This window comes from Morone saxatilis, unplaced genomic scaffold, assembly GCF_004916995.1.
Source record: "Morone saxatilis isolate NCDOM2014 unplaced genomic scaffold, NCSU_SB_2.0 Contig0, whole genome shotgun sequence".
Lineage (NCBI taxonomy): Eukaryota > Metazoa > Chordata > Actinopteri > Moronidae > Morone > Morone saxatilis.
In genome coordinates, this window is record NW_023339650.1 from 17497746 (window position 1) to 17513393 (window position 15648).

General features: G+C 39.7%; 1 protein-coding gene across 2 annotated transcripts in view; it reads left to right on the forward strand.

Annotated features, from left to right (window-relative positions):
- Positions 1 to 15648, forward strand: part of dpp6a (dipeptidyl-peptidase 6a) — a 122746-nt gene that overhangs the window by 58348 nt on the left and 48750 nt on the right. For both annotated transcript variants that reach the window (XM_035682104.1, XM_035682114.1), the window contains exon 2: positions 14342 to 14456. In XM_035682104.1, the coding sequence (XP_035537997.1) occupies positions 14342 to 14456 (115 nt within the window). The remainder of the gene's footprint in view (positions 1 to 14341; positions 14457 to 15648) is intronic.

Below are 15648 nucleotides of genomic sequence, written 5' to 3' on the forward strand. Positions count from 1 at the left end.
ATGTACATTCATTAACACGAGCCCTTGAGACCATCATGTAAATATGCCAGATTAAGCCATACAGGCTAATTAGCTTCTGCAGTACCAGGCAAATTAATGGCATAAAAGAAAACATACAAAAGCACACAAGCAGAGAAATAGTAGAGCAAGGAAATAACTGGAGAGTGACTGTTGTAGCTATTTCAATTGGTACATTGGGTAGTCCAAACTTATTAAGTATGTGTTCTTGTTTCTAGATTTAATGTAGCTAGTGGTTTCTTACTCAATTCTTTAACCTTCAGTTAACCACAGAAGACAGACACTGACAGTAGTACTGCTGCTCTTTAACCAGGCTGTGATTCACATTCACACAGTAGCACACATTTTACACCTGGGAGCTGCCCAGTACAGTTCTACACACTGAAGATGTACTACACTGAGCAGTCAGCGGGAACTATCAGGGGTTAAGTTCCTTGCCTCTCACTTTCTTTGCTTTAGTTCTTGAAGGTGAAAAGGTCATTTTTAATTCACTGTCTTCAACTGGTTTCTTGAAGCCAGTCTGAGGATTAAAGGCAATTTTTTAGTTGTGATTAGACACCCAAAACACAAAAAGCAACTAAATGTTAATTGCTCAACCCTGCTCATTCATGATCTTCATTGAGATATATACTTCATAGATAATCTATTTATCATTTTTTTGCCAACATACAGTTTATATTTTGCTAACATCCTAATCCTCAAGCACAAGCCTTTTGCAGCAGCTCCTTAACAGTTCTTTAGTTTGCACATGTTAGAGCACCCACCTCCTAGAATCTCTCTTTCCTAGCTCACTCACTGGCTAGCCAGAGACTATCACCTTCAGCTTATTTATTTTTTTGTGGATGCTACAGGAAGTCCAGTGTCAGCATAGCCAATGAGTAAGCGAGGATGGAGCAGCAATCTCCATCCCATGAGATGGAAAGGATGGTGCATGAGGGTTAATATAGAAGCAGTGTATTTAAACATACTGAACATACAGACGGGCAAGAATTGTATTTTGCTGCAGGAGTGGTTCGAGAAGTTTCTATTGACCTTTTCTTTTTTGTCTCTGAGAACTTGGTGCATGATTTCAATCCTTTCTAACTGCTGTGGATCCAAAATGACTACAGCTCCTATTCTCTGTGAAGAAAATAACTACAAATTTGTACAGCGACCATTCAAGTCTACAGGGGGTGAGTGTTTCATACTCACAACGGGGATATCTTTCCAGTTAAAAAAAGTCTTTATGTTATTTGTGTAATGTACCAGTAAGATCAAACAAGGCTTATAAGGATAAGACGCTTCAGAATAATTTTGTATGTGGCAAACAAAGAGAGACTTGTACAGATTTAAAATGACACTACTCAACTTTTCACCTTGTTTCAAAAGTAAGTGTATCTGTAGTCCTGCTCTTCTCCCCCTCAGTTGGTCAAGTTCATGCCCAGAAAACTTGATGAGCTGTCTACCTTAAAACAGCATGTATCCTGAGACTGAGGGAAACGGCATCTATAAAACTGAGGCAGCAGACAGATCCTGCCTTTCTTACTGCCCTCCTCCACTGTCCACCATTTCCCCCTTGTTGTTGACTATTGTAGTTGATACAAACAACCTGGGCAGTCATTGACTATGCCTAGAGCAAATGCCTAAAAACATCACTAATATCTCTGAAAATTCAGCTGTATAATGTGCATTTAAAAGTAAAAATTTGCAAAAACAACACAAACAATTTCAAATGTCAGCCCACTGTTCCTCACTGTAATTTTCACATTTTTATCAAATGAAACCCAATTTTTTAAAACTATTTATGGTCAACGTTCAACAGTCAAGTTCATGTATTTACATTTTGTAAATTGTGTTTTTTATTAGTGTAGTCTGCTATGACAGTGCTGAATTCAAAATGCCTCCCTATAGACGAGAAAATGATGCAGCAGCCTCAGTGTAATACATTTTTGTTAATTTCATCTCAAGCCTCACCGTTTACCGTTCACTCACCGACAGCTGCATCAGAGCTGTATTAACTGCTAATTTACTGCTACTATGTATTAGTCAAAATTTGTCTCTCAAATGGCAGAACGTAGAAGATATGGTCATTTTTCAGTGGATCAGTTTTAAATATTGCAGGTAGTAATGAAACATAAAGGAGTTGCCATTTAGCTGTTGCAACTGCAGGCAACACAATTCTCAGCGAGATAACCAACTTCACTGAACCCTGCTGCTGGTGGAAAGCTACCACCACAAGCCAGGGTCGGTTCACCCAAATTACCCAAAAATATTTTCGGTTTTGCTGAATATGTAGCCAAGCGGTTAGTTTTAGTTTTCTGCTAAAGTTTTGTGTATAGGACTATTAATTTGGTAAAAAGTAGTTCTAGTAAATAAATACACAGTAATATATGATGTACATCTATCCTGTAGGTCAGCTGTAATGACCCATGATCTATCAACTGGGAACCCTGTAACTAGTTATGTAGATATCACAAGTCTAAACTTCACAGAAGTTGCCTATAAACAGTGGCTATGAACAGTTGATATTGTTTGTGAGTGCATTATGTCTCTGTTATAAAAGAATTGAACTGATCTGGTATTGCTATTTTTGTATTTGCATGCTGCTAATTGTTTACTGGACCATTACGGCAGAAGATGCGGTTGCTCGGCAATTAGTGATTCTGGAGCATACGTATAGTTTTAAACAACAAACAAATGTGCAACTTGTTTAAGGAACATATTAATATCTCAGTACAAAGGAGAGAATAAGCTCAGTGCAAAGCCGGGCAGAGTTACATACTATATTTATTTTAGTATATGTGGATTTATGCTGTGTTGAGTGCAGCTGTTACAACAAGTAAGCAATAACGAGAAAACCATATAGCATTTTCGTCTGGTGGAGTTTATTTCAGTCACACATGCAGTACACACATACTTCAAGCCAGCACTATACTGAGTAAGGGCTCATGTAATATGCAGCCATATGTTGAAGGGAATGTCGAGCACAAAAAAGCCCTAACAGCCAATTATTAAATAAATATAGTACTTACAAACGTGCTAAATCATTCAGTGGCCACTCTTACATGCAAAGCACGCTCTCCCATTTTCAGCGGAATAGCATGAACAATCGGGTTGCAGCGGTAACAACAGGTGGCCAGAAAGAGGGTAAGCGGTGAATTATTTTTTGCGCTTTTGACAGGGTTGCCATGGAAATGCAACAAGAGGCCACACAAACAAAGTAGATGGAATGGATGGAAATGCCCCGTGTTCACAGTGGCGTACCCGGGGAATTCATCACAGATTTTGATATATTATTCCGAAATTTTTTTTTTTTTTTCGGAGTCCTCTGGGCCTTTTATGGAGAGTGTATTTGACCATCCACTAGGCAGTCACTGGGGTGCTGTAGTGTTCATAATACATAAAAGTACCCATCAATATCCTGCTTCTTCTATCTCACGCTGAGCAACAGTGACTATGTTTGCAAGTGAAATAGCTGCCCCAAGCAGTTGATTTCTTTCCCCGTTGAAGGAGTGAGGTGAAACCAGGTGATTTAAAAAAATAATCATTTAGAAAAAGAAAAGTCCGCTCTTAACTATCAGGCATTTTTCACTGCGAGAGCACTTCAGCCAAACATTATTTCAGTGATAAGAGGCTGGAAGTCTATTCTTTCTACATGAATGTTCATATTTTGCCGGAAAAAGCGATAAAATAACAGCAGGCCAGAATACATTAGCCTGGGTAAACATCAACAGGAGCAACAGCCTCTTTTTATTAGACCCCTGCGCCTGGAAGCAGTGGGTTGTGGGGCATTTCATTTCCAGGAAGCGAGCGCGTCTGCCGGTGCATATTGTTTCCATGACGGCAATTTATTTTGCCGGAGTGGCACGACAAGTGTGCGTTATGGAATGAAGATGATGATAGATAAGAACAGTGGGAAAGATACTTTTCAATTCTTAATGTTCCTGAGAGATGCAGCACTCACTGGCACTGCCGCCTGGCCGCAGTGAATACCAATCGCTCTGGGTGTGGGCTGCAGTGAAATCTTCCTGCCTGGCTTTCTCTCTGCTTCCTTCTCTCTGGTTTTCTGTATTCTCCCCAACTCTCCTCCTCCACAGCGGCTCACATGACGTTCTAGTTAGTTAGCTGCTGGACCATTTCCAATGCAAAACACTTTACAGGCTGTTTGACCTTGTCAAGTAAGCCTGAGCAGCTATCTCATAAAACTCAAGTAACTTGCATGTACAGAGTGTTAACTGATCTTTAGGTACCAGTTATTATGAGTACAAGACCTCTGACTGGAGTGTTGCTTTCTCTTAAAGAGAAAGACAAGTGACAGAGAAAAGCATACAACATAACTATATAACATGAAATCGTGACTTAACTGGTTACTTCGCTTGTAAATTTTGACTATTCACAAGAAAAATGTAAAAAAAATTCTTGAGACTATGACCACCTCAGAAGCAAAGGCATAAGGAGGTTGGGGTTGATGGTTGGGTGCACAGTTTGTTATAAACGGAACTAGAGCTTTCATTTCTTTCCTAAAAAATGCAAATCTCAAATGCAACCCACGCAGCAAAATCTGTTGTTGAATTAGCATTGTTATGTTCATTTGTGGTGCCCCAGTTGAGTGACAAGCTAATGTTACTTTACAAAGTCTGCAAATAGCCTCTATCCATCCAAATTTCTAAATCTATAATTATCAGTTCAGCACAGCTCGCTAGTTTTTCCAATTTTCCAAGAGAACAACAATAACCTAGAGCACTGAGAGCATGGGGTCAGCATGAGTCAGATGAACGGTGCCATTTTGAAAAGCCCCCCGATGGAGATCAAGGCAGAGACTGTTGTGTTTATAGACTGAAACTTTTGGAATCTTTTTGTATGTTCCAATGCTAGTTCTATCAGTGGTTTCTTCTACTCTTGGCCACAATCTCAGTTGCCTTCACTTAACTGCTCCCTGAGGAGTGGTAGATAAGAAAGTGTCCATATGAAATCAGTTTTGAAAGGCACTACTATTATTATTCAGACAACCTATTCTGTTGGTTAGGTACGATGATGATGTTCTATTATTATTTGCGTGGTAGTTTTTATTGTTGGGTTTTAACTTAACTTTTTGATTTTGGCATGCCGCCTGTCCACATAAGAGACAGACAGGAATCGTAGGTACATAGAGAAAGGGAGTGACATACAACAAACTAATGCCAGGCAGAATTGAAAAGGGAAAGTTGCAATTACTTGGTATCTCCTTTGACAACTGGGACCACTTCATTAACACATTTCTTTGTCTGTGATATTCTGCTGGTCATTCATGTCTCTAGTTCCCATTAGATAATTGATAAAGACTCAACCATCTTGTGGTGTGTGTGTATATAAGCAGGCTGTGCTTTCATCCATTGTATAAAAACGCCTGCGCCAAAACACATTTATTAAATGAAGACACTTTTAGCAAGGCGTGTACTGTTTGCAAGTTATTATAGTTATTTTTCAGATTTGGTTCTTTGTTACTTGAGCACCTACTCAACTGATTAGGTACCAACAAGACACTCTTTGAACAGCTTAGCAAAAGTTGACAGAATTATCTACTCATTAGATACAGAGCATTAAATTGCGTGTAGGCTCTGTGTCAATAAGAATTAATAAAATATGTGACTTGCTGAAGATTACCAAACCAAACATAGAAAAGAATAATGAGCTGATCTGACAGGCAGATTTCTGAAGGAGTTAAATTAATTCTGCAGACATGAACATGTACAAATAATTGCCTATAGTTTACTTTTTTTAACACACATTTACTGATATTTAACAAATTTAAATTTGCTATGTAAAGTGACTGAAAGTGAGACTATGAGAGCAACGTATTGACTTATTTTAGAGTTTGTCGCTAACAATCCATACAGATCCAATTTAAGTCAGAGGCCTGGCACTCACTAGTGCTTCATAGAGTCAGCACATCACACATTTGCACAAAAGCGTATAGCTCCAGATAGTTGTCTAATGATACGCTGGAACATTTCCCAGTGCTACCTTTATAGACATCTTTCATTAAAGCAACGGTTGCACTCAGAGGACTGGCCACACAGTTCATCATTTTCTGTCTGCATGTCTTAGCCAGTAGTTCCAATCCTTTTTTCTTAACCCTTTTCTATCATTAAGTAAACAGACGACCCCTAACTAAGTGACATATTTTATGGATATTTCATATTTTATTCAGTGCATGACAACTGATAAACTGTAAAATGAACCTAAATAGTGAACGTAAGAACTGCAGAAAGTGAATCTTTGATTCAGCGGTGCCACAGTAACATTTATGGATACATTTAGCCTCCCTTGACAGATGTGTAGACACACACTGCCAAAAAGAAAAGTGATGAAACGAGGAGAAACTCTGTATTCTGTATTGGTCTTTGTTTTCTAACGAAGACCTTTGAGTTGAGACTGACAAAATAGGGAAAATAAAACATTTGCCTTCATGCATTATACATGACAGAGGAGCAGTAAATTATTTTCCCCTGTGTGTGTGTGTGTACCTAATCACTGGTTTAGCCATATCATAATGCATGTATACCAGGCTAAGAGTTAGCTATAGGACGCTCACCAATAAAAACTGTAATCTTTCTCACTCCATAGTGAGGAGGGATACAGAGTAGACAAGATTAACACCCTCTATAGAATGTGCACTTGCATTTAAATGGCCGTTTTGTATATAACTGCCTAACTGCACATGGCACATATTTTTAGTTATGGGATTGGTGATGAGCGCTGCGGTTTGTTAATTGTGGTAAATCCAATTCCACTTCAGGAGGACTGTTTATCACATGCAAATCATGTGTGCTCTGTATCCTAAGAAACATTGCTATAGGTTTCTTTCCACAGTAAAAAAAACAGCTGTGCGCCTTACGCACTGACTCATCCTCTGGCTGCGGGTATTATATGGTATTTCACAGAGATGTGATTTAGTGCAAACTCTGCAGAGGGAGGTCAGCTGGCGGTGGTGCCCTCCCAGCATCTCTCTAATGGACTGGAAGAGATTCACTCGCAAATCAAACAAACCAGGCAGAAGAAGCTCAAGAACAACGCGCACACACACAGACACACCGGCCAGTTGGAAATTAGTTCTCCTGTCGTGAGTAGCAAACAAGACAACTTGTTTATGTACAGCCCTGCTGCGCCCCTGTTCTATGACAACAACAAGATTGTCCAAATGGGTTTGGATGCAATCATACAGCGCTGATGTTCTTTGACCTGTGAAGCACAGAGCTGGAAGAGGCACTGTGGGATTTTGGAATATTTTATTCAAAGACTAAAAAGTCTCACAGAGAAGGGCGTAAGAGAAAATCCATCTGTACTTAAAACCACTTAAACAATAGGAGGGGATTTGGATTTTGAGATTAATCTGCTCATATTTTTGCAAAAATGAAGTCCGTTTGAGGAGGATAAAGAAGCAGAGATTCCTAATCCCTCTATTTGAGGATTAGAATCACATCTCTGCTCTGTAAAAATGGGCTGAAATGACACCTTTAATGTTTCTTCTTATGGAGAAGTTTAGTACAGTGTGGAAGGGAGGTCAATGCATTATATGCATTATAAAATGTATGTATATAATTATGTAGCTCAAACATGAAACAGTGAAGACAGTGAAGCATTTAAAATATATTACGAATAATATATATTTTTCTTGCTAAAAGGGAGGGTACTGTACTTTAATTTTAATCTTCATTTAGCCAAATGATTTATTTATTTTGAACTGAAGCTTTGCATTGGTTTTTACTTATTCTCTCAGATGTTCTTGCACTTTGTAGTCTTTTTAGTCGTGCTCCTCCTCAATGTCAAACCATTGAGCTTCTAGCTGATTCCCCATTTGAAGTCTTTAGGGATAAAAGTGTTAACTAAATGCTTTGTGATAAATGTGTACCAGCAGTTGTTCTTATTAACTTCTGTTGCTACTCGCTATGTCTGACAACATCAGACCTGTCGTGCTGAGAGACGTCGCTCTAATTATTTTACCATTTGCATCTGTTGTTGGAGAGTCTGTACGCGACCCGAGTTTGCAGGTTTGATCCACTTAGTTGCCAACTGGTTTCCGTTAACAGCATGTGCCATCTTGTGTCTGTTAAAGTGTCAGTGAGCAATCCCCTGGCTGCTTGTCTAGGTCTCTCTGGGCAAATGCACAGATTAAAAGCTGACTGGCTCATTACATTCTGTTGCTGTATAGTCTATTTGATTTTAACAGAAAAATACAATGTTCTTTGCTGCAGTCTGTTGTCATTCCCTCTGTGCATGATGTTTTCAGGCTATCTATAGGTCCCAAACAGCTCCTTTCCCCTACATTGCTGCCAGTGCATTATAGTGCATGCCTAATGATGTGGTATTTTTGGTAACACTATTACATTTCTGTATTGTATAATTAAACCGATTTGAAAATAAGCAGACAAGTACACGTGCACACACAGGCCCTTAGATAACAGATACGCTGCATGCTGTAGCTTTAACGTATTCATTGAGAATCAGAATTAATGACCTGTACCATCACTAATGCTGGAGCCGAAAGGCATTATCATTTCATCCTCAGGGAGAACGCATGTAGCCTGCACACAGACAAGCCATTTTAGTTTGAGCTATTAAAGCAGCAATGGAAGCGTTCATTTCCAGTTTAGCATCCCATAAAGCTCGCGGAAATGGAGCAGTTACTCACGCTATACAGCCACTCTCATAGCTTGTTCCTAGTCAAAATGGCTACTTTTTCTGTCCATTTTTCTCTTAAAATGTAATTGTATTTTTTTTTTGACATCATGTCGATTCATTTAGATTGAAGACATTATAAAGTTAGCTTTTATTTGTGACACACAGTTTCAAACAAAAGTAATTTAAAGTACTTTACTGAGTGACAAAACAATTTTGAAAAGGTTAAAGCATAGATACAGACAGACAACCCACAGATAACTCTGAAGTTATTCTTAAAGTGTTCAATAAAATCTTAAATTAGCAGGTTGACTGCTCCATGGTTTAGGTAAGGACTTATCTATTGCCATATTTAGAATGAGCTTTGCGTATCTGAAGTACATTGAAGTCTTGATAAAATAAATTATTCTAGTTGATAAAATTGAAGCACTTCGGATATATATCCTGGGGCCAAAGTTTTATAGATCAAGAGCCTTAATGAACAAGTAGGCAGTGGAGATTTGAGAACCAGTGATATGATTGCATTTTTGCAAAACAGTGTCTTCTGACTGTCCAGCCACCATGGTGCCAATGAGGAAAAAAAGAGTCAAAACTGTTGATATGGTCATCTGAGATGCCCTCAGATATGAATATTTCCTCACAGGAATAAACTTAATAATAAGCAGCTGAGTGGTGAAGCAAGTGCTTTATAGACTTATTTTGCCCTGGGCTTTTCCTCTCAGGCTTCCGTACCATATTGGTGGAGGTTATTGGGGCTGTATGCCACACATTACTCACGGCTAAAAAAAGATCACCTTCTACATGTTTTGTGCACATATTATTTAATATATAATTTTACTAGAACCCGACTCAAACGGCATTTTTGAGACCAATACAATGACGATTTTAGAGGGGGAAAATGCACAGGTCACCACTAATTTTTACGTTATAATATACTGTTAATATTCTCCAAAAAAACCCACTAAAGAATGGAACAAGGGACAGCAATTCCTTTGTGTTACTTTCCTTATTATGGACAACATCTACTCCCTTGCCATCAAGTCAACATGTGGGCGGCTGCATTTTGAATGAGCTTAAGCTACTGAATGGCTTTTATGTTGCAGTAACATCCTGCAGAACAAGTGTTTCCAAATCTCACAAGGATTGAAAACATCACATTTTCAAAATGAACCTTAGATAATGGAAGGCTACTTTTGTGATGGTGCTGATCAAAGAAAATAACAAATTACCAGTAATTTCTCAGCTCTTTACCTGATAAGTGGTCCTAAGGGATCCGGACTCCAAATAAGCACCATCTGTTGCTTCTGAACCTAGCACCCAACGCTTTTAGGGTCCAACAAAGGAAAAATCAAACAAATGCATGTGCTTTTAGTGACAAAAGTGAACTGTAAAGTGAACAGTTGCTTGCCCATTCAAGGAGATTAAATGTCCCTGTATACTCAAAAGTCCTAAAGTGTTAGATTAACTTTGGTAGTTGTTGACTTTAAGAGACTTTTTCACAGTGTTTTACCCTCTCGGGGAAGAATCAACACTGATGATTTCTGTGCAGGCTCTGCGGATTTAAACATGACAGTTACTGCAGACAAGAAAACACCTGGCTCTTGTTTTTATTCGAGTTTGGACCTGGATAAATCTATAGTGTCCCATACTTTTTTCTCTCTCTGTCATGTTTTGGTCATGCTTCAGGCTCTCCTGTCAGTGGATTTTCCAGCAGCCTCCCAACATGTTATTTATTTACTGTTCCTGCAAGCTATGATGTGTGTCTCCTCACTGCTCACTTTATACCTCATCTCTCTTCTGCCATAGTCGCTTATAATCACCCTGTTACTTCAGCACATAAGGTCTAGCTAATTAGTCCAATCATTATAATTACAGATCAGAGAGGCATGATCAGCAAGGTTAGGCAAGGTTATTTGGCCTGTGTCTGCACCCTTACCCAGATTGAATAAGTGGTTACCATTATTCCCACCAAGCCCAGGAATAGGAAAGAAGTGACGTAATTTTCTTGGTGAGATTTCTGTCCTTGCTCTTTTTGGATGAATCGTTCGGGATTCAATAATTAGGGTGCTTCAACCCCAGCAAGGTATGGATCCTCACGAGAATGCTGTTCATTCGCTCTGTGAGAGGGAGCTCCAGAGGATTTTTATTTTTTTGGATGGTTTCCAATGTCAATATGTTCCCACAGAGATGCTGATCTATATGGAAATACTGTTTGACATTGACTCTTTAGTCATTGAAACAGTGCAATAGATCTTCCAACACGACGGATGTTACTGTAGCAGAACGTGGAGGGAAAATAAGATAAGCAATTTCAGGTGCTACAGACTTGCAGCACCTGTACAGTGTGTGTATGAGTGTGTTTATGTTGGCTTGTTCTACAGTATCAGAGCTAAGCATTTACTGTCACTGGACACAACACTAAACCCTTATCTTACCTCTGCTAGACGGTGGTAAATCTGAGAGCGCAAACTGCCTTGTCTGTTGTCTGTCTAGTAGAAAGGTCACTAATTTTCAATGAGGTTTTCCTTCCACCACGGTAAGAAAGTTTGGGTAAATTTTCACCTGAGTGGAGTTGTTGGTCTAAGACACACATTGGAGATGTTGATGCTTCACTGAGCAGCTGCGTCAGTTTCTGTATAGATAATGGAACAAAATTGCACAGACACTTAGATAAGCCCTTTACCTTTAGAAAATCGCTTTTGCTACACAGCGTCATGCCGAAGCCCATCCAGCAAGAGATCTGCTTTAGTTTAGGTTGCCCTAGAGTCTGCATTTCTGATGCATTTCTGAATATCCACACACACACACACACACGCACACCCACACACACAACACACAGAAATAAGATTGTTAATTTAAGAAAGGCTGTGATGGAATCATGCCCAGCCTTTAGATTGCGTATACGTACAATGCAGAGCTATATTGATAAACCCAATAAACCGTCATTCTCAGCGTTATGCATAAGGGTTTCTGTCTGTCATCTTTTTATTTGTGCATTAAACACGTTGAGGACTCTGTCATGTCTGTCATGCTCGCTTTACATCCATTATTGCATGTAAGTAGCTGCTCTCTATAGATTAGTTTTTCTCCAATTTTGTGACCATTTTCCATATGTTAAATCCCACTCACACTACAACCACCAACAGTCAGCAGTGGCTTCATGCCACTCCCTTTATAAAACCCTCAGTAGGATTTTTACTTCTGCAGAAAAAAAACAAGATTGTTCCAGAGAGTTGGCTCTGCACAGAATTAGAGAAAATAATTCACATTGTTGACTGTCAGCTCATCACCCACAATATTGTGTTTTATCAGTTGATCTCTAAAATGATCCTAGCTCAAGAGAAACAGCTGAGTGGGCATGTTTGTTGTTTATGTTTATAGATCCGTTAATTTTGCAATAATTGGCTCCAGTCACTGTTAGAGAGACTTAGAGACTTACTGTAGCTGTTTTAGCTACAAAGCTCTCTTTGTTGCTGATCAATCTTTATCTGTTGATGGTTCTCTGAAGTAAATGTTATGCTACCCCCAATGGAGTTTGGGCATCCAGTGTTTTTGAACTAGAATTATACCTTTAAAAAGAAGTATGTGTGCATAAAACTGAAAGAAGTGGAAAGGTATTTCCTTTAAAACACATTCAAAATGTTCTATGGCTTAGATTTTACCTCTAATTGGTTATCTGTCTGGAGAAGCAGTAGGTATTGTAATATTTAGAACCATTCCCGTACCAAACTGATAGAAAAACACAATTAAATCTCTGAAATAAAGTTGTTATAATTAAAACTGATGGCTTTAACACAAATTAATTTTTCCTTGAAACTGCTGTGTTTCTATGTTGAGGATATCCACAAAAGAAAACTTTAAAATGAGAAATTACAGTGGTAAAATTACTTCTGGAAGCAGCAGATCTTCCAAATTGACAACTGTATTGTTTACTCTCCAATCTGTGTCAGCTTATTGAATCCCTCAAATCAGTCATCTGCACTCCTTAGCTCACAAACTGAATATTACACATCACATATACTTTTTGTCTCTGCCCAAGGTGCCGTGGCTTGTGGCTGTCACAGCTCTGCAATATGGCCATACAACTAACTGATTCCCGTTTTAATGAATGTGGATAATGGGCAGTCTGGTAAATAGCTCCGATTGCTCTTATCTGCAGGCTAATGATGTCTTGGGCTCCTTTCAATTAAGGTGGGAATGAGGTCACTAAAGGGTTTGTTTCATAGCTCAGTCATTCAGTGTCATTAAAGCCTTAGCGTGTATTCATTAATGCCCTAGCCACAGGTCCCCAAAGCACATGCTCTGCCTCGCTCTTTTATCCTCTATAAACTAATTAAGAATTATTAATCCTCCACTAACTGTTTGGGCTTTGGATCCTTTCTGGAGTCTTTCTTGGTTGTGGTTTTGGCGCTGGTTTATGTGTGTGCTAGCCAGATCAATCAGGCCCGAGGTGGAAAACTTTTAGGGATGCTTTGTCTTAGAAGTTACAGATGCTTTGTCTTAGAAGTTTTCCTTTGGGGTCTTGATTTACCAAAGTGCCTCAATCATAAGATTTAATAGAGGTGTACCCAGATTTTACCATTTCGGTAGTGGTTGCCTGTTCGCTTTGTGATACGCTTTGTGATTACTTTTAAATGACAGTAATCAATAGAGTTTAGTTTAGTTTAGCAAAATTAGCAACTAGCTAGGAGGACATCTAGAAGCTAAATACTTATTTTCCTGAGGACATGGTGGAGAATTCTTTGCTAACCCCATACAACAACAAAAGTAGACCACACAAGCGAGCTAGATAGACTTATATTATAATTTATATTTCATATATTTTGCTGTTGAATAACTGTAAAATAAGGAGTACATCTAGCTTTAAACTGGAAGTTTGGAGGACATCCAGAGTCATCCAAAGCTGCTGACAGGACTGTCCTAAATTGTTACCGTAATATATTGTAAAAAATCTTGTGCTCATTTAATGTTTCACTGAACCCAGCCAAATGCTGAACATCACCATGTATCAAATGAATTTCCCGTGCACATTATTTGATTTGGGCATGCACAAGAAGCCATAAGCTTCTATCCCCCTGTTGTTTCTATTTTATATCATGCGGTGATACTTTATCTAGTGCCATACCCATTCTTTAAAATTCAGTTTTCACTTATCACAATATTAAACTGCGATAAGTTCATTTGTTGGCCAAAAAATTGCCTCAAGGTTGCTCATAACTCCGACTCGTTTTCCCAAAGCGTCTCTCTGCTGTTGCCAAGCTGTTGTCAAGCATGCAATTCACCAACGTGTCGTGGGCTCCATTTTTATCTGTCACATTCGTTTGCGGGTGATAGCCGCTGATGCTCGGCTCATTAAGAATTCTCCCCCTCCTCCTGCTGCTGCTGCTGCTGGCATGTCTCCTTGAGAGCCGAGAGGCTGCGACTCTGACTCACGTTCGTCCTTGACTGACACCCCCATCATTCCTTTTCATGAGTTTGCCATTTATACTACCACTAAATCTTTTTTTTCCCCTCACTTTAGTCTCATAGACATAACTCTCTTTTGGTTCTTTCTGACATTCCATATATTGTTAAAATTTTGTCTTCATTCTTTCTTCGTAAATTTTACTCTGATTTGCTCCTATAATACTCGTTTTACTGTCTCTGACCATGTCTTTTCTCCTCCTCGCTGTCTCTCTCTCTGCAGGAGCTGGTGGGCAGTAACCCTCCGCAGAGGAACTGGAAGGGAATAGCGATCGCCCTTCTTGTCATTCTGGTCATCTGCTCGCTGATCGTCACCTCCGTCATCCTGTTGACACCAGGTACACGGCGCAGGACGAGGGGGGGTCACAACACTATACACCACAGATCGCTCTGTTTACATGGCTATTACTATGCAGAGACATGCCCATTAGGTTTTGCAATCAATCTCACTACAAACAATGCAAAGAATATGGTGTGTTTGTCGGTACCTCTGTCCTTGTGCGTGTGGTCCATGCTCTCATGCAATATTTGCAGTGTCACCCACTGTAATGTCACAGTTAACTTCCACATGGGCACTCCTTGTTGCTGTAATGGATACATTTAGCGAAGGTCAGTAAACCTCATTGAAGTCAGCTTGCGCAACATTGCTTTCTTCATGAACGCAGTCCCCATCTGTCTCCTTCACTTAGCCCTTCTTCTCCCAGCACACACACAACACACACATTTTGAACTCCTACATTTCCCTTAGTTATTTTAAGGCATCTGAGTTTGATTTCAAAGTGACCTTCAGGTTTTCTGTTTGCAGATTTACATGAAAGTTTAATCAATAGGCCATCTGTTTATATTCAGGCTCATAAAGCTCCTTGATATGGTTTTATGCGCTGCCAGAGCCAAATCAGTCAATAGAACTGCCAGTGTGTGTGCACTATAATGCAGTTACAATGACAGTAATCACAGTGCCCTTGTTTAGGATTTTCTGTCGCAGACAATTTCAGGTAATGTTTCTGAGGATGTCAGGAGCATGGTGGCAAAGCAGGGTCAACAATTATGAAAAAAATTAAATGTATTGCTCAATAATCCTTAGAGATCTAGACAGGTGTCAGAGCAAAAATATCACTGGCGTAGAGCTACGCGCAGCGGCAGGTGTCAAAGCAGCCAGGCCTAAAACACCTTGTCACATCCTGGCTGTGACCTGTTCCTGTCCCGTGGCGTTTGTTATGGACTCAGATGAACCGGAGCTGTTTAATGTGCCACTTCCAAACAAGGCGGGCCGACGGGAGTCAGGCAGAAAGCGGAGGCCGGGCAGGTGGTGTCTCCAGCTTGTACTCGCCCTAATCCGTCCCCTCCCTGCGTCGACTCTGTGTGCTCAAGCAGAACCACTGTTTCGCTCCAAGTCTCGACAGAAGCTGCCGGGTTCTAGCAGCAACTGTGATGCCTCCAGCAGACTACCCCCTTAAAGGGGCTGTTTGTTTGGTATTTCAAATGCCTTTGGGACGTTCAAATATGCTCTGGCCTCATCAGATGCAGTTT